Source organism: Macrosteles quadrilineatus, unplaced genomic scaffold (assembly GCF_028750875.1).
Source record: "Macrosteles quadrilineatus isolate MER2022 unplaced genomic scaffold, UCM_ALF_1.0 Scaffold_13__1_contigs__length_4303367, whole genome shotgun sequence".
Classification (NCBI taxonomy): Eukaryota; Metazoa; Arthropoda; class Insecta; order Hemiptera; family Cicadellidae; genus Macrosteles; species Macrosteles quadrilineatus.
Genome location: NW_026542606.1, coordinates 2,036,195 through 2,058,808, shown reverse-complemented (window position 1 = coordinate 2,058,808; position 22,614 = coordinate 2,036,195). Strand labels below are relative to the sequence as shown.

The 22,614-nt window shown below is 38.2% G+C and overlaps 1 protein-coding gene across 2 annotated transcripts in view; it reads right to left on the bottom strand.

Annotated features, from left to right (window-relative positions):
- LOC129004956 (uncharacterized) overlaps positions 1-22,614 on the bottom strand; it is a 129,003-nt gene that overhangs the window by 52,825 nt on the left and 53,564 nt on the right. For both annotated transcript variants that reach the window (XM_054433681.1, XM_054433682.1), the window contains exons 6-7: positions 16,411-16,575; positions 15-307 (exon numbers count right to left, since the gene is read on the bottom strand). In XM_054433681.1, the coding sequence (XP_054289656.1) occupies positions 15-307; positions 16,411-16,575 (458 nt within the window). The remainder of the gene's footprint in view (positions 1-14; positions 308-16,410; positions 16,576-22,614) is intronic.

Here is a 22,614-nt window from a genome sequence, read left to right as displayed (position 1 = left end):
ACCAAACTACTTACCTTACACAGATTTTATTGTCTTCATTAAAAGGAATGTCGTCAGTAGTACGACATGTGCTGATGTTGTCATTGGTTGGATCGGGAACAACAAATCCAGACGGAGCCACAGACAGCAGTCTAGCTGCTTTACGAGCCTTTACTGCGTCTTTCACTACATCTGGAACTTTTTCCCTCTCCACTTCACCCTCTGCCTCCTCCACAACTGTAGTGAACATCATGGAAACATCTCGCTTCATGCCGAATGTGGAACCTATAGGAGGTTCTTTGTTGTTATTTTTCATCGCACCTTTATCCTGAGAAAAAACACATGATGAAAAACCCATTGCATATTGTTGTAAATAAGAAGAGAATATTTAAGTTATTAATTGGACAATGTTAGACTAAGATAGGAAATTAGTGAACTTTGGACCTTGGGTTCAGAGAAAGGCCCCTCCCCTACTAGAATGAGACGCCGCTTCAGTTCCAGCTGAGATCCAGGTATGGCTAGACGTGTCTATCTGTTCTGATCATAAGATAATAAGATAAGATAGTAAAAATCCTAATACAGTTTAAAGTACTTAAACATATGTTTTCTGGGTTGAAACACATATCAGTAAATAAATTGCATTTCAAAATCCCAGACAAACACTGTAAGTCTACATTTCACAACAAATTAAAACTCTTGCCATAGACTTTGGACACTGCAAGTAGACTTCACTTCTGTTTGCAAATCTGACCTCCGTTATGATGTGTGTTTCATGTCTTGTTTTTTTTTCATATGCTGTTGTAAAAAAATGTAGTTTTTTTTTATTTTAAAGGTGATTTTACAATGTGAGCTTTACTTTTAATATATTATGTTTTTGCTTACGTTACGTTAATTGAAATTACATTAGGTTAACTGAAAGTCCAAATTATTTACAAACAAGTTTACTAGGAACACAAACCACACAGTAATGGCAAAAAAAAACCAAAATGGCTAAAGTGCACGTGACTGAGAATCCACACATCTCATCAACTTCCACCCGAGCATTGACTGATTATTTTAAGTAGGCTGGACAGGTGAACTCCTTATTGGACACCAATACAGAATCCAAACCCTAATTTCACATTGTAGTCTACATAGACTGCTTGGCCATTGATCAGACTTGACAGTGTACTACACTCACCACTAGCAACACTGATCAAGGACAAGTCCAAGCACACTAGTTTTAAAATTAACTCAAAGGTCCATTCCATCGTTTGATGAATGTCTTACTCCTCACTGTAGAGTTATTCTTATGAGGTTGCAAAACCGAGCCCTAAGGTTTGTTTTCAATCTGAGGAAGTTTGATCATATATCTACCTATCGCAAACAGGCTAAGGTGCTCTCTTTGTGAAAGCAATGTTTTCCACAAACTGTTTTGATTGTTCACAAGACCATGTCTTCTAATTTTCCTTATTTGAAAAGAAAACTTATGCCTCGAACATAAGTTAGGAATCGCTGTACTAGGCAGGACGGCTTGCTTGAAATGCCGAGTGTGGCGTGAGACAGGTAAAAAAAGGGTTCTCATACTTTGGACTCCAGGCATACAATACCCTCCCAAGAAACATGAAAAGACTGTCATGTAATTCGTTTAAAGCCAAATTAAAGCTAGTTTAGTTTCACTTACCACATCTTGTACTGTTTGTAATTATTGTATGTAATTGTATTGTTTATGACTTCAGTTGTCTTGAAAACCAGTTTTTACTGAAGACCTTATATTCAGGTTTCTGTAATGTATACAATAGTTTACCGTAATGTTGTAATTTTTACCATATGTATAATTTTGTTATAAAAAGTTGGCAATATGTTTTGCATTTGTGACCTGACTGCAATCAGGTGACTGTCACGTAATATCGTATGTTTCTGTAATGGAATGACATGTGATTTAGTAATTATTTGTATGTTTACTCATATGACTATGTTTACCAGGGGTTACTATGTTGTTGACTTGTTTTGATGTGAGTTGTTAAGTTATTTGAATGTTGAATAAAAGTTCTTAGAAGAATTTGTTTTATTCTATCTTTACATGGTGGCAGTGTTTAGACTGAAGAAGAATATTTTAAAATGGAATTGACACCAGAATTACTGAAAAATATATTAAACTCTGTTCTTAATACTAAAATGAGTGAAGAGGCTAAATCTAGGCAAGAACCTATGTACCAAGTCAAACCTCCTGATCCTTTCAACTTCCAAGATCCAGCAACATGGTCAAACTGGATAAAGGTATTTGGAATGTTCCGTAAAGCTACTGGGTTGGCTTTAAAATCTGAAGATCAGCAGGTGAACATGTTATTGTACTGCATGGGCCAAGAAGCTGAGGAACTCCTAACGTCACTAGGAATGTCTGAGGAAAAAAGGGTTTCATTTGATGTGGTAGTGAAAACTTTTGATGATTATTTTTCTACCAAGAAAAATATATTTTATCATCGAGCTATGTTTCTACAGAAAGACCAATGTCCAGGCGAGAAGGTTGACTCTTACATTAATGATTTACATAAAATGTCAGAGAAATGTGAATGGTCATGCAGCAATTGTAAGAGTAGACATTTTAATGATGAAATGATACTTCTTAAGCTTACAGGGATGTCTAATAAGAGTTTATCCAAACACCTACAATTAAAAGATGGGATAACGTTGACTGGGGCAGTTCAAGCAGCAAGACAAGCAGAAGCGATGGAACAACAGGCTGCTAACTCGGAAGAGATAAGCAAAACATCAGTCATGGAAACAAGAAAGACGTTTTCATCAAGGTTTGCTAAAACCAGCGACACACAGCAGTTTGGTAAGGCCTCAGCATTTAATCAAAATAGTCAGAAATGTAGTCGGTGTGGTTCAAATCAGTTTCATTCCAAGGAAAAGTGTCCGGCAGTTGATAAAGTTTGTTTCAAATGCGGATTAAAGGGCCATTTTAGTCGGTCATGTAAACGAAAAAGTTTCAATTCAGTAGTTCAGGAGGTTGAATCTGAACCATCATCTAGCAAAGTTAATCCATTTGCTCTGAGTTCTGTTACGATTGATGAAAGGGTGTCAAATATAAGTTCCTCCCAGCCGTTTTATGTAAAACTTTTGGTTAATGAGACTGATTATCTTAACTTCAAAATTGACACTGGTGCTGATGTCAGCTGTATTGGAATTCAACATGCACAGATTTTGAATCTTAAGATTAAAAAAACTAGTATCAAGTTGAAAGGTCCTGATAGTATACCACTTAAAGTAATTGGTAAGTCAATCGTGAGCTTAAAGAAAGATGGTATAGATCATATGGAGGAAGTGTTCATTCTAAGCAGCCAGAAAGAGCCCCTCTTAGGGAGGACAGGGATATTAGCATTTTCATTGCTTAAGGACATTGGTGAAGTAAGTTTAAAAAACGAGTGGGAAGCAAAATATCCAAAGCTTTTTTCAGGTCTAGGAAGGTTTACTGAGCCCTATACGATCAAGTTAAAAACTGATTATAACCCAGTTTCTATTGAGACGCCACGAAGGATCCCTATATCGCTCAGGGATAAAGTAAAGATTGAGCTTGATAAAATGGTAAAAGCTGATGTGATAGCACCTGTCACAGAACCAACAGAGTGGTGCTCTCCCTTGGTTGTTGTCCCTAAAAAGTCCGGCTCAGTAAGGTTGTGTGTTGATTTTACAGCTCTCAACAAATATGTAGAGAGAGAAAGACTAATTTTGCCATCTGTGGATGAGACCTTAGCTCAGATGGCAGGAGCAAAAATATTTTCTAAACTTGACACAAACAGTGGTTTCTGGCAAGTAGGCCTTGACAGTGAAAGTGCCAAGTTGACAACTTTTATAACGCCTTTTGGTAGGTTTTATTTCAAGCGATTACCTTTTGGGATCAGCTCAGCTCCTGAACATTTTCAAAGGAAAATGTTTGCATGTTTGGAAGGTTTAGAAGGTGTTGTAAATTTAACTGATGACATATGTGTGTTTGGTAGTACGAAGGAAGAACACGACAAAAGACTTAACTGTGTTCTCTCTCGTCTATGTGAAACGGGTATCACTTTGAATCGGGAGAAGTGCGTGTTTGAAAAGACAAAGATAACTTTCTTGGGACATTTTATTGAAAATGGCCAGCTTATGCCAGACTCAGAAAAGACCTTGGCTGTGGAGAAGTATCCTGTTCCAAAAAATCAAACCGAGTTGAAACGTTTTCTTGGAATGGTAAACTATTTAATGAAGTTTCTTCCCAACCTTTCAGAACTGACCAAGCCATTAAATGATCTTTCAAAAAGAAATGAATGGTACTGGTACAATCTTCATGAGAAACAGTTCAAGCAGATAAAGGAGTCATTGATTCAGGCTCCCGTTTTACATTTGTATAATCCTGAGAGGAAAACTAGAGTGTGTGCAGATGCATCGAAATTTAGACTTGGAGCCATTTAGGAACAAAATGTGGATGGTCAATGGAAGCCAATACAATATGCATCAAGAACTATGACTAACACAGAATCTCGGTATGCTCAAATTGAAAAGGAGGCTCTTTCCCTAACTTGGGCTTGTGAGAAATTCTGTTCTTTCATTTTGGAAAAGAAATTTGAACTGGTTACTGATCACAAGCCCCTTATCCAAATTTTAGGACAACAGTCTTTGTGTGACCTGACACCTCGGTTGCAGAGATTCATAATGAGACTCATGCCTTTTGATTATGAAATGAGATATGAAACAGGAAAAAGCTTCTTTGTTCCTGATGCACTGTCTAGGGCACCATTGCAGACTGTTTCAACTGCGGAAAGTGATATACTAGATGAAGATGTTGAGGTGTTTGTTAATTCAGTTGTGTCTACCTTACCTTGCTCAGACAGTAGATTAGAAATAATTCGTCAAAGTGTGAAAGAAGATGTTATATGTAACATGTTGAGGAAAGAAATAGAATCAGGTGAGTGGACGGACTTAAAGAATACAGAATTTTTCAGAGAACGAGGGAATTTGTCTTTTGTTAATGGACTGATTTTAAAAGGATTAAGGATATTTATTCCAAAACCTTTAAGAAATGAGATTTTATCCCAGATACATAGTGGACATCTAGGAGTAAATAAGTATCTGGCTCGTTCAAGGGACACAGTTTGGTGGCCTGGACTATCGGTGGATATAAAGAGAATGGTTGAGAACTGCTCTAGTTGCTTGGAGAATCGGGTTAATCCTGCCGAACCACTGATCATGTCTGTGGTTCCTAATCAACCCTGGGAAGTTGTTGGGACAGATTTATTCGTGTATAATAGAAGAGTATATATTTGCATGCAAGACTATTTTTCAAAATATATTGAATTGTTGTCATTGGCCAGTATAAATACGGTTGCTATAAAACAAGCTTATTTGTCAATATTTTCCAGACATGGGATTCCACGTGTTGTAAGGTCTGATAATGGAACTGCTTTAGTCTCTTCAGATATGAGAGCATTTGCAAAAGAATTGGGTTTCGCTATAGAGACCTCAAGCCCTCACTTCCCTTAGTCTAATGGACAAGCTGAGAGAGCGGTTGAGACATGTTAAGGGAATTAAAGGGAAATAAAGAGCCATATCTTGGTCTTTTAGCACATCGCTCTTCTCCTCTTGCATGTGGAGTATCACCTGCAGAATTTATTTTTGGACGGAAAATACGCACAACTCTTCCGTCAGTTCCAGAGCAGCTTCAACCTCGTTGGCCTGATCTAGATCAGTACCGAAATGAACAAGAAAAACAGAATCAAAAGAACAAAATTTACTATGATCGTAGGCACAGAGCTAGGAATCTCGACATATCGTTTTTTTTTTTTTTTTGGGTGAGGAGGGAAAATGTTTTTACGCACACAGGTAGCCAGCCTGTAGTGTGAGACTCCTGAGTTTATCACAGACTACTCACTAAAAAACCCCCTCTACTCTGTTGGACACAGACCTGGAATTGTTTGTCACGTTACTTCAAGTCAGGCCAACATGTGACCTAAGCCCACAGGGCTCGCACCGTTTCTGGCATTATTTGTTTTTTTTTACCTACACCACATCCCGGTCGAGGTCAAGCTTCTTGGCGTGGAGAACACCCTGGATGTAAAGTGACACACAGGTCCAATTGTCCTCACCCTCCATCATCATCGGATGATCACGGTATGACCGTGTCCACCGACAGCAGTCCTACGAACTGTTGAGCCTCCAGGCGGGGCCTTTCCCAATGCTGGCAGTGGAAGAAAGTGTGTTCCACGTCATCGGGAATGCCTGGGCAGTATATGCAATCGGGTGACACGGCTTTGTCCATCCTGAACAAGTACGACCGGAAAAAGCCGTGACCCGTCAGAAATTGGGTGAGGTAGAAGTTCACCTCTCCGCACCGCCGATTAACCCAAGGTTGGACCTGTTGTATCAGTCGCCTGGTCCAGAGCCCCCTTGTCTCCTGTTCCCAGCTCTCCTGCCACAGCTGGAAGGTCCGGGTGCGTTCCTCAATTCTTGCCTGGTCCTCCCCATGGCGCTGATAAATTGCGTTCCATATCGCACCACCTCGCGAAATTAAATGCGTTTCGCACATCAAGTGTTACAAGCAGCACAACCCGACGAGAATAGTTGTTAAACTCCTCAGCTCTCATTACGGCTCGCTTTACCTCCTCAATAGCGTCAACCGTTGACCGTCCCTTCCTGAAACCGTACTGACGAGGTGATAGATTTCCTGCAGCAACCAAGGCTGAATTCAGTCGGAACGGATCAACTTTTCCAAGACTTTCCCAGCAGTGTCCAACATACAGAGAGGTCTGTAAGAAGAGGGTAGGTCTGGGTTTCCTTTTCCCTTCCCCACGAGCACAAGCCTAGCTGTTTTCCAGCAGAAGGGAAACTTCCCCTCGGCCAGACAGGCATTGTACGTGCTCAAAAGGATTTGTGGATTTATTAGAAAGACTTTCTTCAGGGCCTCACCAGGTACCCCATCCGGTCCAGGAGCCTTGTTGTTCTTCAGGGATAGAACGGCCGCCTCCAACTCCTCGAGACTGAACAGCAGTACGTCGTCCACCCTTCCGAACTCCCGCAATGGGCGCAGTGTGTGAGTCGGGAAAAGGGACTTAACGATCCTCTCCATAGAGGCCCCATCCATAACGGAAGGTGGAGAGCGGGTGCCAAGCTTCTTGGTTACTATCTTGTAACCTAGGCCCCACGGATCGGAATCGACATTGTAACTACATCATATACTACCACGGATCTCAGTAATCCTATCCATGACTTCCCGTCCGTCTATACATTTCCTGTCCCACGGTGGTGTAACGTTCAGCTGCCGATGCATCAATCGTGGAGAGAGACAGAAGACAATCTGCAAGCTATGTACTTTTTGACATCTGCACATCAAGTCCACGTGGACTGTCTTAACCAATCAGAGAAGATTAACCAACGATCACACCCTCTGATTGGCTGTCTCTATAGGCGGACAGGGGGACGTCTATTGCACCAAAAACCCAGGAAAGGCAGTCTCCAGGAAGTCTTTGGTCGGGTCACCGCATTCGGGAGTCGAAGTTTTCGGTCGCGAGTGATTCGCGAAGTGAAGTGTGTTATTTTAACCATGGCCTGTTGCCTTTAAAGGCAGATTAAAAATTATTTTGTGAAGTGTCCAGTGCATCAACCCATAAAGTATGTCAATTTTATAATTATTTAAACTAAAAATGTAAGTCCTGCTCGCTTAATCAGGGATAAATAATTTAAGGCTTTAGAAGTTAGATTTTCAAACTTTGATTAAATTCTATTCAATTTACTTCCTTAAATTTGAAGGTTAATTAATATTTTATTTTTTGTTTTACATTTTTAATTCATTTAAACTCCAATTACCAATTTATTTGTTAGGATAAAGTATAATTTACCTTATTAATTTGACTATTCACTGTGCTGGTTCATTTCCCCTTGTTTAACTGTATTCGATTTATATATTATCATTGTATTTTGTTTGATTGACTTTAGCTTCTCCTTTTTTTTAAATAAATTGTAAATTCATTTAGTAACTCTAGTTTTATTCACAGTCCCGGCCCTCACGTAATAGCCAAGCGAGTACATTAACTTATCTTCTATTTACTATTCATACAAATTAACAACAATGAGTTACAACATCGTCCCTTAATTTCTCCCAGCAACTGCGTTTACTCCGATTAATGGCCCGGCGAAGAGACTTCCTAGCCACCTTGTAAGCGTCAGACTTAAGACGTCTATCTTCAGGTTCTCTGGCCCTGGTAGCAAGACGTCTGGCTCTCAATGCTGCCCGTCGCAGTTCTGCGATCTCGGTTGTCCACCAGTACACAGGTCGCTTATCGCACCGGGATCTCCTGCAAGGCATTGACTCTTCGCAGGCCGAGACTATCAGCCTCATCAATGATGTAACTGATGTCTCTGCGTGAGCCACGCCAGATGCAGCAGGTACCACTGGCTCTCCCCGTAGTATGACTTCGGTGAATTTGGCCACGTCCAGCTTTTTGGTGTTCCACCGAACGGGCACCTGCCGAGACATGGTAGCTTGTCTCTGATGACTATCCAGTGTTAAATATAATATAAAAATAAAATGTTTGTTTAAGCCTGCCTTTATTAGAAAAAGAACAGCTGTAATGAAATTAACACAACAATTTAAAATGGTGTAAATAAATACTTTTAGTGGAATGTGTTTGAGAATCTTGTTGTTGGTTTTGTGAATAATAATTTTGTTTAATGTAAAAAGTTAGTATTTATTTAAATATAAAAAAGTAAGAAAACTTTTCAGGTTATGGGCCCAGGGCTGCTCATGCCATAAAACTAAAAATTAACAACCGGGGCTGCTCATGCCATAAAACTAAAAATTAACAATCAGGGCTGCTAATGCCATAAAATAAAACCAAGTAAGAACAGGGCTATTAGTGCCATAAAACTAAAACTAGAAGAACAAAGTTTGAAGTTGTCTCTTAACGTGAGTATATCAACATTTTATTGATAATAATGACTAGTGAAAATGATTATAACACTATTCAAAGACTTAAAAACGTGGAAACATTTGCTATGTGGGAATTTGAGACTAGTGTGTTGTTCAAAGCACGAGAACTGATAGATGTAGTAAACGGAACAGAAACCTTAGATGAACAAGGTGATGATGCATCAAAAATAAAAAAGTGGAAGGTAAAGGATGCCAAGGCTCAACATTATATATTGCTAACAATTGATAACCAAATTAAACCTCATATTTTAACTTGTAAAAACGCCCATGAAATGTTTCAAACACTAAAAAGACTTTTTCAAAAAGATACTGAAACCCAAAAGTGTGCATTACTTCAGGACTTTTACAACTTCAAGTACAATAGAGAAATTGATATGATGAGTAACCTTTGCCTAATACAGAACCTAACTTATAAACTAAACCAACTCGACCAGAAAATAGATGACACAATGGTGATAACGAAGATCCTGACGATACTACCAGAAAGCTTCAGACATTTCAACAGTGCCTGGGACTCGACATCAGCTACGGAAAGGACACTCGAAAATCTGAAAGCTCGACTCGTTCAAGAGGAAAGTAAGATGAAATCTATGGACAGCAGTAGTGGTAATGAAAGCACAGTTTTTAAGGCTAGCTCTACTCAATATGAACAAGGTATGACTAAATTTAATAAGCCTAATAATGTAAAATGTTTCACTTGTCAAAAGATAGGTCACATTCAAAAGAATTGTCCTAGTAAAAAGTTTTGCTCTTTTTGTAAAAAGAATAACCATTATGAGTCAAACTGTTATCTTAAAAATAAAGTTAAGGAAAATAGGCCAATGATGTGTACTATTTGTAAGAAAAGTAACCATGATACTAAGAATTGTTTTTTTAGAGATAGGTCTAGTAAAAATAACAATAACAAAGATCCTAAAAACACCCATAAAACTGTTTTCCTGACCAAGGTTAAGGAGGAACAGGTAGGCCTAATCCTTGAAACAAGTATGCCTAAGCATATAAATGAAGTAAAAGAAGTTAACAAGGCTTTTGTTGTTGACAGTGGTTGCACCCCAAACCATATGACCAACTGCAGTAATATTTTAAGTAACTTAAAAGAGTTTAAACAGGAAATATCAGTCGCTAAGAAAAACCAGTCAATGTTTTCTCTAGGTATTGGTAGCATTGAAACAGACAAGTGTATTTTAAATAATGTCTCTTACGTACCAGAACTTAGTAATAATTTAATGTCTGTAAATGCCATTACGGAAAAAGGTGGTACAGTTGTCTTCACTCAAAATAAAGTAGAAGTAATTAAAAACGATGAAATGATACTTGAAGGTAATAAAAATAGTCAGGGATTGTATATAGTCAATTTAAGAAGCAGCATTTGTAGTGAGAATAGTCTCTCTAATGGTAATACCAGCGTCACAATTGAGTCAGGTGAGGTGGTAAATAACAACAGTCAACAAGAAGACAATAGTGAAAACAATGAAGTCTGTAAAGGAAATGATGACCGTGATAAAAACGAACCTAAAAATCAAGAAAATTCTAGGGAATTAATGAAAATATGGCATAAAAAGTTAGGACACCTAAATAATGAGAGCATGAAGAAATTAACTAAACCTAAAACCAATGATCGACAAGACGTTAAAAAAGAAGCTGTACTAGATGAAAGTGAAGAACTAGAAGAAGAAGACACTATACCTGAACACGAAGAAGAACATGAACAGGAACCAGAAGACCTATATCAAGAAGAAAATGATACTGATGAAGAAGAACCTGAAATAAGAAACCAAAGATATAATCTTCGACAAAGAAACAACATAAAAAGACCTGTCAGATATGAAGACTACGATCTTAACGCACTTTTGACGTACAATGAATGTATCAATGGAGATGAAAAAGAGAAATGGAAAATTGCAATAAATAATGAAAAAGAATCTCTGAAGAAAAATGAAACTTGGGAAATTGTTGACAGAAAAGAAACTTTAGGAAAGCAAATTTTAACAACTCAATGGATTTTCAAAGTCAAAGATGATGGAACCTATAAGGCGAGACTTGTTGTTAAAGGATGTCAGCAAAAAGAGAAAATAGATTTCAAAGATACATTTAGTCCTGTAGTGGACAGTACTTCGCTAAGATTACTTCTTGCTATAGCAGCACAAGAAAACATGCATATACAAACATTTGACATAAAAACAGCATTTCTATATGGTCTAATGGAAGAAGACGTGTATATGTTGATACCAGAAGGTTTTGAAGAACAAGGTCAAGTCTGTAAACTAAATAAATCATTGTATGGTTTAAAACAGGCCCCATGCTTGTGGAACAAGAAATTTACTTCATTTCTTAAAAGTCAAGGATTGACACAACTGAAGTCAGATAAGTGTATTTTTAAGAATCCCGATAACGATCTCTACTTAGCTATCCATGTAGATGATGGCATTTTGATTGGTAAAAATGAAGGAAAAATTGCAAACCTACTAAAACAACTTGAAGATGAATTTGAGATGACGATAAGTCCAAATCCAACAGTTTATATAGGGATGGAGATCAAACGTAACAGGGACGGAATTTTAATCAGTCAAGAAAAGTATGCAAAACAAATTCTTGAAAGATTCAATATGAAGAACTGCAAAGAAGTAAAGACACCAATTAACCTGAAAGATACAACTGAAACTCCAGATGAAAATACTACTAAAGGAGCTTTTCCTTACAGAGAAGCAGTAGGAAGTCTGCTTTACCTCACTAACAAAACCAGACCTGATATGAGTTTTTCAGTCAGTTATGAAAGTAGACACTTGGAAAATCCTGACAAAAATGACATCCAAAATGTAAAGAGAACCCTTAGATATCTAAAAGGAACACAAACCCATGGAATAAAATTCTCTTCAATTAAACGTGACAAAATTGAGCTGAACGCTTATTGTGATTCTGATTTTGCAGGAGACACTCAAGACAGAAAAAGTACAAGTGGTTATGTAATAATGTTCGCAGGTGGACCTGTGACTTGGAGCTCAAGAAAACAGCCCATTGTAGCACTTTCAACAGCTGAAGCAGAATATATTTCCGCTGCTGAATGCTGCAAGGAAATAAAATATTTGAAAACTCTAATTAGTGAACTTACTAACAAGCCAGTGAAAATAACACTCAACATAGACAATCAAAGCACAATGAAAATGATTCAATCCGGCCAAATGAACCGCAGAAGCAAACACATTGATGTGCGCTATTACTTCATAAGTGAACAATTTCATGAAGGCCTGTTTGCACTCCAATACTGTAGGTCTGATGAACAGTTAGGTGACATTTTCACAAAATCTCTTACTTACCCTAAATTTCAAAAGTTCAAAGAAATCCTCATTAAAAGCTTTGCCTAATTTTGAGTTGAAACTTAGAAATAAGATGATGAGGTAAACAATGTACTGTAAATATAATGTAAATATTATTCATTAAATTAAATGGACAATAAATAGACAATCTAATAAAAACATTGTATTTTCAAATGTTAAAACTGTTTTTCAACTTTGTAAAACACAAACAATATTATTAACTAAGCTAGCAGTATGGGTTTACAAGAATCTAGCGTTGAGAAATATATAAAACATTTTATTCTTAAGGGGGAGTGTTAAATATAATATAAAAATAAAATGTTTGTTTAAGCCTGCCTTTATTAGAAAAAGAACAGCTGTAATGAAATTAACACAACAATTTAAAATGGTGTAAATAAATACTTTTAGTGGAATGTGTTTGAGAATCTTGTTGTTGGTTTTGTGAATAATAATTTTGTTTAATGTAAAAAGTTAGTATTTATTTAAATATAAAAAAGTAAGAAAACTTTTCATCCAGGACATCAAAAATGATGTACTGGTGGTCACTTGCCGTATAATCCTCTAGGACTCTCCAGGCTCGTATCCTCGGCAAGAGGGACTCAGATGCAAGCGTGATGTCTGGGATCGTTCCCCTCATTCCGGGACGCTGGAAAGTTGGCGTGTTGCCCTCGTTTATGACAACAAGTCCAGCCCTGGCAGTAAAGTCCAAGTACTTCCCCCGGGAATTAGTGAGAGTCATTCCCCACTCAACAGCCCTAGCATTGAAATCCCCCGCCACGACAACGTGCCCGTCGGTATCGCGCACGCTCTCTTCCAGGCGGTCTATCTTTCCACGAAAGTCACGGATAGCCTCGTTGGGGGTGAGGTATACACTAAAGTAAGTGACATCCCCGCACCGGACCCAAACGAATCCTCGGCCTTTCGCATGACTCCTCACCTGCACTTTAGCTGTATTACGAACCCAGAACGCAGCAGTACCAAGTGTATCGGGAAACCAAAGAGATGGGTCCCTGTCCCGGTACTGGTACTGTTCGCTGACCAAGAGCGCGTCAACACCGTGTTCGAGGGCAAGCTGACTGAGAAGCGCGTCAGCTGTCTGGATCGATCTACATTGCACTGGAGGATCCTTATCTTCGTGGTTGGGCTTTCGCTTGTTGTAGTGCGCCTTTAAATGCACTGCACTGCTCAGACCCAGCTATATGTTTAGCGTTTTTATCATTGAGGCCTTTCTCCTTACAGAGGAAACAGGTCTCGACTTTACAGTCCCTACGAGTGTGACCCACCTCCCCGCATCGAAGGCAGTTCTTGCCTCAGTCGAGCCCTTCGCAGTTTCGGGAGGAATGGCCGAAATCAAGGCATTTAAAACACCTCGTTACTTCCACCCTCCATCTCAACCTGCAATTAACCCATCCAACCCTCAAATGCTGGAGTGCCAAAACCTTACTGGCGTTTGTGTCTGCCATTTCGGCAACCGCCATCTGCTGTTGACTCCGGTTTGGTTTCGTGAGCCACACCCTCAGACTAGCCGTTTGTCCGGCAAGCTCGAGGACAGCTTTTTTTAGGGCATCAATGACGTCATCCTCCGTTGACACACAATCCATATCCCGAACCTCGACGGACATCTTGGGTTCGAGAGCACGAACGGTGCCCTGACCTTCCACAGCTGCCTTTAGTTCGGCAGCAAAGGCGGCTTTATCTTTAGACTTACCCAGTTCGAAGAGGACATCCCTGTCCCGGGTTTGTCTAATCGACCGTACAACCGTGTCGGTTTGCTCTGGCTTAGCCTTGGCCTTGATAACACCCAAGACTTCGGCGAATGATCTTCCCTCCAAAGGCTTGACCAAAATTGCCTCAGTCCTGGGCTTTTTGGGCCGCGACTCTTTAGAAGCGAGTGCCGAGCCAGGCACAGCTTGGGCAACGCCGGTCGACTGCGCCCTCACTGCCACATATGTCTTGGAGCCGACTTCCGCGTGCCTCAATTCCCTCTTCTCCTTTTTCGTAAGGCGCTTTTCCCACACAGTCCCAGATGGTGTTTCTACGACTGACCCCTATAGGGAGCTACCCTCAATGGGTGTTGCAGGTTGCTGTGGCTGTTGAGGTTTCGCTGGAGCGGCAACTACGTCAGAGAAGGACCTAGAAGTCTGGGTCGCCTTGACCTTAACTTTAGGCTTTGCTGTCTGAACAATCTCTTCTCTTTTTGGAGGGCTTTCTGATGTAGGCCTCCTGCGTTTCTTGGAAGGTCGCGCATTGCCGTCAGGTAGGGACACCACCTTCTCGGCGATCCTTTCCATGGCTGACTTGCTCACCAGCCGGCAGGCGAAGACAAAACCAAGGTCGTCCTCGAGCTTAGCCATACCATTTTTAACCACTTGGTTAACTCCTCTATGCGTCTTAAAGGTTTCAAGCATTGCCTTTATGGTCTGCTCCATGTTTCGAAGCCGGTTTTCAATGTCATTTTCTGCATCAAGATATTGCTGACGCAGAAGTACCATTCCCGACACTTCCAAATCTAACGCTGCTGTTAGGGATTCCTCCGGCATCCCTTCACCAGACTTAGAGGGTGGTCCACCGTTTCCTTCTCCACTTGTCAAGGGAGATCCCAAAGTCAAGTCTTTTGTACACCTGAAAGTTGCAGATGGTGGGGACGTCTTCACGCCTTTCAATGTTGGCGATCTCTGGACCTTGGAGCTTCGCCCAAAAGGGTCTCGCTCTACTTCCGACTTCTTTTCTTGCTCATCCGAGCTACTTATCAAAGATGTGTTCAGGGTATTTGTTTTAAAAGCCATCTTGTGTTTACCAGCGCATCGTGCGGCAAGGGGCGGCCCGGAATAGTCAGGAACGGGTATACCCTCGGGGACAGCGCCCCTACCCCAGATCCCCGAGGCCCAACCTCCGTTTTCCCAGCACCGGATACCTGACGTGCCGGGGGTCACCCGTCACAATGTAGAGCCCGACCTCTACATCCATGCCGCACTCCCTGACCAAGGACCGAAGTGGCTGGCTTCTCACGACTCACTGAGAATTCCCATCGGCAGTGCAGAGCACACATCAACCCCTGCAAACACAACAGGGGCACTCCCAGGGACTCCCAGTGAGAGCGTCGGTCACCCTTTTAGTCGCCTCTTACGACAAGCCCGGGAAGGCTGCGGTTCTATTCTAACCCCGAAACCGCAGGGGGAAGGAATCTCGACATATTGGAAAAGGGGGTTAATGTATGGATAACTGATTTGAAGCGGTACGGGACTATAGTAGATAGAGGTTCCAATGATAGAGAATACATGGTGAAGTCTAATGGAAATTGTTTAAGAAGAAACAGGAGGTTTCTTATCCCGACATGTAAACAATCATATATCAACATGTATGATTCATGGGATCGTTACCCGGATGAAGGAACCCCTAATATTTGTCAAGAGAGAGAAGATAGCCTTAGCAACGGAAAAGAGAGCGAAAACACAGATACTTCTAATGGAAAGAAAGAAGAAAATAGAGTGGAATGGGAAAGAGGCAGAAAAGTTAATGGACGGTATTTCACTAGGACCGGAAGAGAAGTTAAACCTACATTGCGGTATCAGTTTTAACATTTTATCATGGGAGAGAGGATGTAATGGAATGACATGTGATTTAGTAATTATTTGTATGTTTACTCATATGACTATGGTTACCAGGGGTTACTATGTTGTTGACTTGTTTTGAAGTGAGTTGTTAAGTTAGTTGAATGTTGAATAAAAGTTCTTAGAAGAATTCGTTTTATTCTATCTTTACAGTTTCCAATAAAGTTCCCGGATTGGCTACACCCCATCACGCTACTATTCCCTCCACGCATCAACTGCCGATCCAAAAGTTTCCTTGCTCTCCAGTCCTCAAGATTCCAGCAAACCGTAAACATTTTGTCGGCCAGGTTTTATTTTATTCCCCTAATGGTGTTTTTATTTGAATTATTGCACCCTAAACTTTCAAGTTTCAGCACATGTCAAGAGCAGCTTTCAAGCTTTATTGTTGAGTTATCCCTAAGAAAGATGTTGGCCAAAATGGAAGCTTTGTTTAGTATTCTAATGTAACTGTTATACACAGTAAATACAACTAGTTTAAAAACATCAGAAGTAACTATTCACAAACTACTAAGTTGAATAAATCATTTCAGAATGTGGAAATGAAATGTGTAATGTCGCTTGTATATACCTTTCCCGCAGTGCTCTCCCGTCGCAGCTTGGTGGCTCTGAGTGCTGCACTCAACTGAGATGATTCCTCGGCCAACATCTGCACCTCCAGCTGTTCTACAAACACTGTCAACAGCTGGACACCAACCGGCAGACGGAACTGAGTGCTTACACTCGCTCCCGGCAACTGGGTCATGAACAACATGGTCAGAGGAAGCCAAGGCATATAAAGGAAGGTGTGTGCACGTACATCCCCCCCACTAACTACGGACATAGTGTGACGTAGTATGCTGGTCTTGCCAGCCGACCAACTATAAGCCAAAACCATAAACTGCCATACTTGTCCCACTGTACGTTGTTTTACTTTCTCCCCCTATACCATAGTATATGGAGAAAGTATTGTTTTCGTCAACAATTTTGAGTTTGAGTGGATATATCCGTTTTGGGTCTCCCTGGACCCAAAAAAGTAGTTTTATTACACCCGTGATCAGAATTTGATGAAATTTTGTATGTAGGTACTAATCCATGGCATCCCAGGAGTATATTTAATTTTTTAGAAATTTTGATTTTTAATGGTGATTTTCCTGTAAAAACCTAAAAAAATAACCTAAAATATAAAATAACGGAAAAGTTGGATTTTCTCAAAAATGGCTAGAACAATTTTGACAAAAATTTAGTATGTTGTAGCCTCTTAAATTCTGAACAAAATTGTATAATTCCCATTTCTGTAAAAAATATGGTTCAAAAGTTATTGTTAATTATTTTATTTTCCCATAAAAACAACCCAATAAAAAAAAAATGAATTTTAGTATAAAAGCCGGTTTTAATCAAAATTAATGTGTTATGGTCCTTATGATTCTAAACAAAATAGTGCAATCCCCCATGGCTGTAACAATTACGGTTTAGAAGTTATTGCAACTTTTGTGATTTTTTCCTATAAAATATCATAGTTACTCCCATAGCTTACCCATGATAAAGGTTGTTGACAAGCTAATGTGAGAAAGTACGTGTCAGATTGCTGATACCGTTTTTTTTATGTTGTATATGTTACACATATAGGTATTTTAAACTTGATTATGATTTGGTAAACTAAAAACACGTTTAGCAAGCAGTTTGTGTGAGTGGCGCCGGTGTGGTGCGGCAGGGAGACACGCACGCGAGGTAGCAGTGCAAACTGGACGAATTTATTCCTCACGAAGCACACACCTTCCTTTATACCCCTTGAGAGGAAGCAGTTCACATATGACTATGATGTTACAGTAGGCCTACCGATTATTTGAAAATTTTTTTTATCAGATTCAAAAATTTTAGCTACACATGGTTGGTAACTGGTACCGTTCACTTAATATATACCCATGCATTCCAAAATGTGTAAAAAATGTTAAAACGAATTCAAGACAGAGGAAATGTTAAGTAGGTAATAGATTACGGAAGCAATATATTCTAGCCTACAGTGGAATTTAAATTAAAATTTTAAAAAGTGAAATAAACCTAGATAACATTAATAATTCAGATATGTGTGAGCCTGAGATTTTCAATTGATTTTGGAAAAAGCTGATTGTAAATAAAATAACTTAACACCAACATTGAACTTCTTTACAGTAAATCAGTAAATTTTTGGGACTCACGATATAAGATAATTCGACACTTTGCACTCTGGCAAAAAAACTGTTGGTGTTGGTCCTTGCCAAAATTGCCGGTACCTACCTTATAAGATGGTACTAGCTGAAAACTTCAAGCTATTTAGTAACTTTTGTACGCATTTGATAGAACTTGTATGTCTGAACAGTTGGATGCGTAATTATTTTTCCCCTTTATTCTTTATGAAACCCAACACAAAGTTAATGTAAAAATAATCCAAGTTAGATGGACACAAAACTATTCTTCAAATATATATATATATATATATATAAATAATATATATAGATATATATATAGATAAATTAAAAAATAGTGTAATTTAAAATTCCCATGTTATTCTTATGGAGAAAATGAAAATTGTTGTAGTTTACTTGATTATGGATATATATTGATAAAATTTGGCAAATTTATTTATTTCATCCTATACTATTGACGAATGGTCAAAAAACACTTTTTACCTTCCCCGTAGCAGCAAACCTAAGCACTCGTTAAATCTAATGTTATTTAAATAGGGAATAAATATGTCTTATGTATGGAAATATTTGAGTAAAAATATAATCCGACAAGTTGAAATTCGCTTAGTCTGCAGGTTTGCTGCGGCGGGGGTATTTTAAAGATGAAGCTGGTCTTTATGTTACTTACTTGTTGTATGTTAATTAATGTAAAACTGTTTAGGTTTTCAGAACCAAGTAGGGAATTTGAGAATACAAAGCATATATATAGCCTCAATGTTTATTTTATTTTATTATATTTTTTTTCTCTTTTTTTTCTTCGGTATATATATATATATATATGTATATTTTTTACATATATGTACATGTATGTAACTTATATGTATATATGTTTATTTTATTTTATTATATTTTTTTCTCTTTTTTTTCTTCGGTATATATATATATATATATATATATATATGCCGAAGAAAAAAAAGAGAAAAAAAATATAATAAAATAAAATAAACATTGAGGCTATATATATGCTTTGTATTCTCAAATTCCCTACTTGGTTCTGAAAACCTAAACAGTTTTACATTAATTAACATACAACAAGTAAGTAACATAAAGACCAGCTTCATCTTTAAAATACCCCCGCCGCAGCAAACCTGCAGACTAAGCGAATTTCAACTTGTCGGATTACATTTTTACTCAAATATTTCCATACATAAGACATATTTATTTCCTATTTAAATAACATTAGATTTAACGAGTGCTTAGGTTTGCTGCTATGGGGAAGGTAAAAAGTGTTTTTTGACCATTCGTCAATAGTATAGGATGAAATAAATAAATTTGCCAAATTTTATCAATATATATCCATAATCAAGTAAACTACAACAATTTTCATTTTCTCCATAAGAATAACATGGGAATTTTAAATTACACTATTTTTTAATTTTATACGTGACCGTTAGGCATACAACAGCGCTTCAATATACAATATACGCTTCGTGAGACACCCGGTATATAAACTAGCAGAGTACCCGTCCTTCGTACGGGGTTGGCATATAAGTATAAATTGCTTATTGCAGTTATACTCAAGCTTTGCCTTTGCAATGGGGGGAGAACACAATTTGATACAATTTGCTTCTTTAAATTTACAGTTTACTATAGTATTACACATCTACCATAGCCACAATGTTCTACCAATTCACCTAAACAATAATGAGAACATTATAAAAAATTCGCAAAATATCACAAATGATTCTTGAAATTAAAAACATAAACATAACTGTAAACAATCCTACTTAGACTGTTCTCATTGCATATTACAGTTTTTTGCTGCTTAGTTAAAATCATCTGTTTTCATAAATGCAAACAAAATTAATAATAGCGCTACACTCTGTTGGTAAATGTTATAACTGTTTAATGCTTTTCATGTCATAGAACCAACTTTTTTAGTTGAAACAGCTGACTAAATTCTTTAATTCCCTTTAATATGAATACTAATAAGGATAACATGGGTAACTACAGAGCCACTGGGGCGGAGCCCAAAAGGATTTTTGAGATATGAATATGTCTATAGCTATGTTAATCGGAAATGTGAGCTATCATCGTGCCAAATTTCAGCCCAATCCGTCCAGTTAATGAGTGATTGAACTTCAAACAAACAAACACACAAACTTTCACATTTATAATATTAGTAAGATATATATATATATATATATATATATATATATAAAATATACATATATATATATATATATATATATATATGAATTTGAACGGATGGTGTTTTTGGCCTCTAGGGACCTCAAAATGAAAAATTAAATCGGTCCCGGGTCCAGGTCCTACCATGAGTACTACGGTAATAGCTTATTCCCTACCTATATGGGGAATTCGCTAAAACTTTTACTCTCTCTGTTGCAGCAAACCTAAGTACTTGTTAAAGTAATCTATATATTAATTTGAAACTGTTTTTATTTGTCACAGCTATTTTGAGAGAATGGCTGGGCGTAGAAACTCGGTAGAGGTGTCTAAAGAAAGGTCTTGGTCTGTAGATGAGCCATCAAAAGAGAAACATGGTGAATCCCCTTGGGGCTCTGCCCCAGTGGCCTTTGAATTCCCATCCCATGTTATTCTTATGGAGGAAAACGGGGTTTTTGTCACAGCTAATTTGAGAGAACGGCTGGGCGTAGAAACTTGGTAGGGGTCTCTAAAGAAAGGTCTTGGTCTGTAGATGAGCCATCAAAAGAGGAACGAGGTCAATTCCCTTGGGGCTCCGCCCCAGAAGCCTTTAAAGTTGCCTCTTCAGATTTGTTTACATTACGACCATATGCATAATTCTACCCTACTTTTTAATTAAACAGCTGTTAATATTCAAATTGTGATTTATTGAATTTGTCAAAATGAAGTACAGTATTTGCAATGGGTTTTTCTGATTTTAAAATGGATTTTTCCTACAGTCACCCGACAAAGTTGGCTTCCTTGTACTGTTTATAGTACAGAAAGCTGCTAATTGCTGCATATTTATACTTTGCCGTACGATTTATACTTTGCCGTACGGTTTATACTTTGCCGCACATCAGGATTCCAACGAAACAACACAAAACAGCGTCGTTCCATTATGCACGTAATCCGTGTACGCTTGGAAATAGGTTGGCAACACTTAAAGATAATTATACTATGATCAGCTGATTGACTATTATAACTATGATTTAACCTGTCATTTCGTGTTTATAGTTTCGGTATTTCTGAACTTTCTGGACTTTTCTTTTAAACGTTTTTAAAACCTTCCTACGATCTTAATAAACAAGAAAACACCTTTTAAGCATTTTTTTTAGGCGCGGAAACCACTTCAAATTACAAAAACATACGGAACTATATTCTCAAAACGTGGAGCACATTTCTTGCCGAGGAAAAATAGCGGAGTGATATGGACCGCGGGTACTACTTTCTCTAGGGCACCATTTGTGTTGCCAGCTGAACCTAAAAACGTGTTGCATAGTGTTTGAAAGACTAATTATTTATATGCTTTATAGTGACTGTAGGAAAAATATAATGTGTAACACGAGTGAAAAAGGCCTTTGCTGCACTCGAGATCATTCCACACTCGCCTGCGGCTCGTGCGTAAACATTGCTCTCGTGTGCAGCAAAGTGCCACTTTCACCACTAGTTACACAAATAACTATTCTACTGCAACGTGTCATGTTTTGCAATATAATGTTCTATTACCAAATCAGTGGAAAATCCTATTATCACAGTAACTCTTTTCTTTTGGAGTTAACTTATATCTATTGTATGGGTTGGTTACTGCCTTTTTTACCACTTCTTGGAGATTGTACGTAGGTGATATTCGTTGGCATATTGCATCTGTAGACGAAACTTGGGTTGGTGTATAGAATGGAAAAGGGTGAGAAATCCTGGACAATTTGATATAGGCTAAAAATAAAACTGAATTAACACTGTTCTACATTTCTTGAGCAATCATTGAAATAACCGATTTGCAAACAATGGAAACATAGAAAAAGTCATAGAACACAACCAAGTAGAAGAAATATAAATAATGTTTTTTTTTAAATTTATAATCGTTATCATAGACAACCTAATGCGACTATGAGAGGGAAAAATTTGTAGAAAACACTAAAAAAACAAGATCAGCTTTTTTTTAAAAAAAAGATAAGATATTTACAAAAGATTTTGATTATATCTAACTGTTGTGTAGATTGTGAGTATTTCCATAATCTTTGAGTCGCCTGTAAAGCAATTGCTCAAATTCGAGCAACAGGTACACTAGTTCTATTTAAATAGGGAAGAAATGTGATATTTTAAAGGAGACATTTAAGTTTTTTTTAATCCAATCAGGCAAATGGAAATTTCATTAGTCTGCAGGTTTGCTGCGGCAGGGATATTTTGTATTTTCACTCTCTATTTTTAACCTTCTGCATGATCCTGAGACTACATTTTATAAGACTGGGCTGAACAACAAAACTGTCGTTCAACTCTTGCATGGGCACTCCTCTCTAGTTAAAATCTTAATACCAATAAAGGTGTGAAGTCTAAATCACCACACTAACATAGAAAATTTCACAATTTTGCAATTATGTCATAGCAGTCTCCAAAACACATCCTTGTTCAGTGAATAAGTAGAT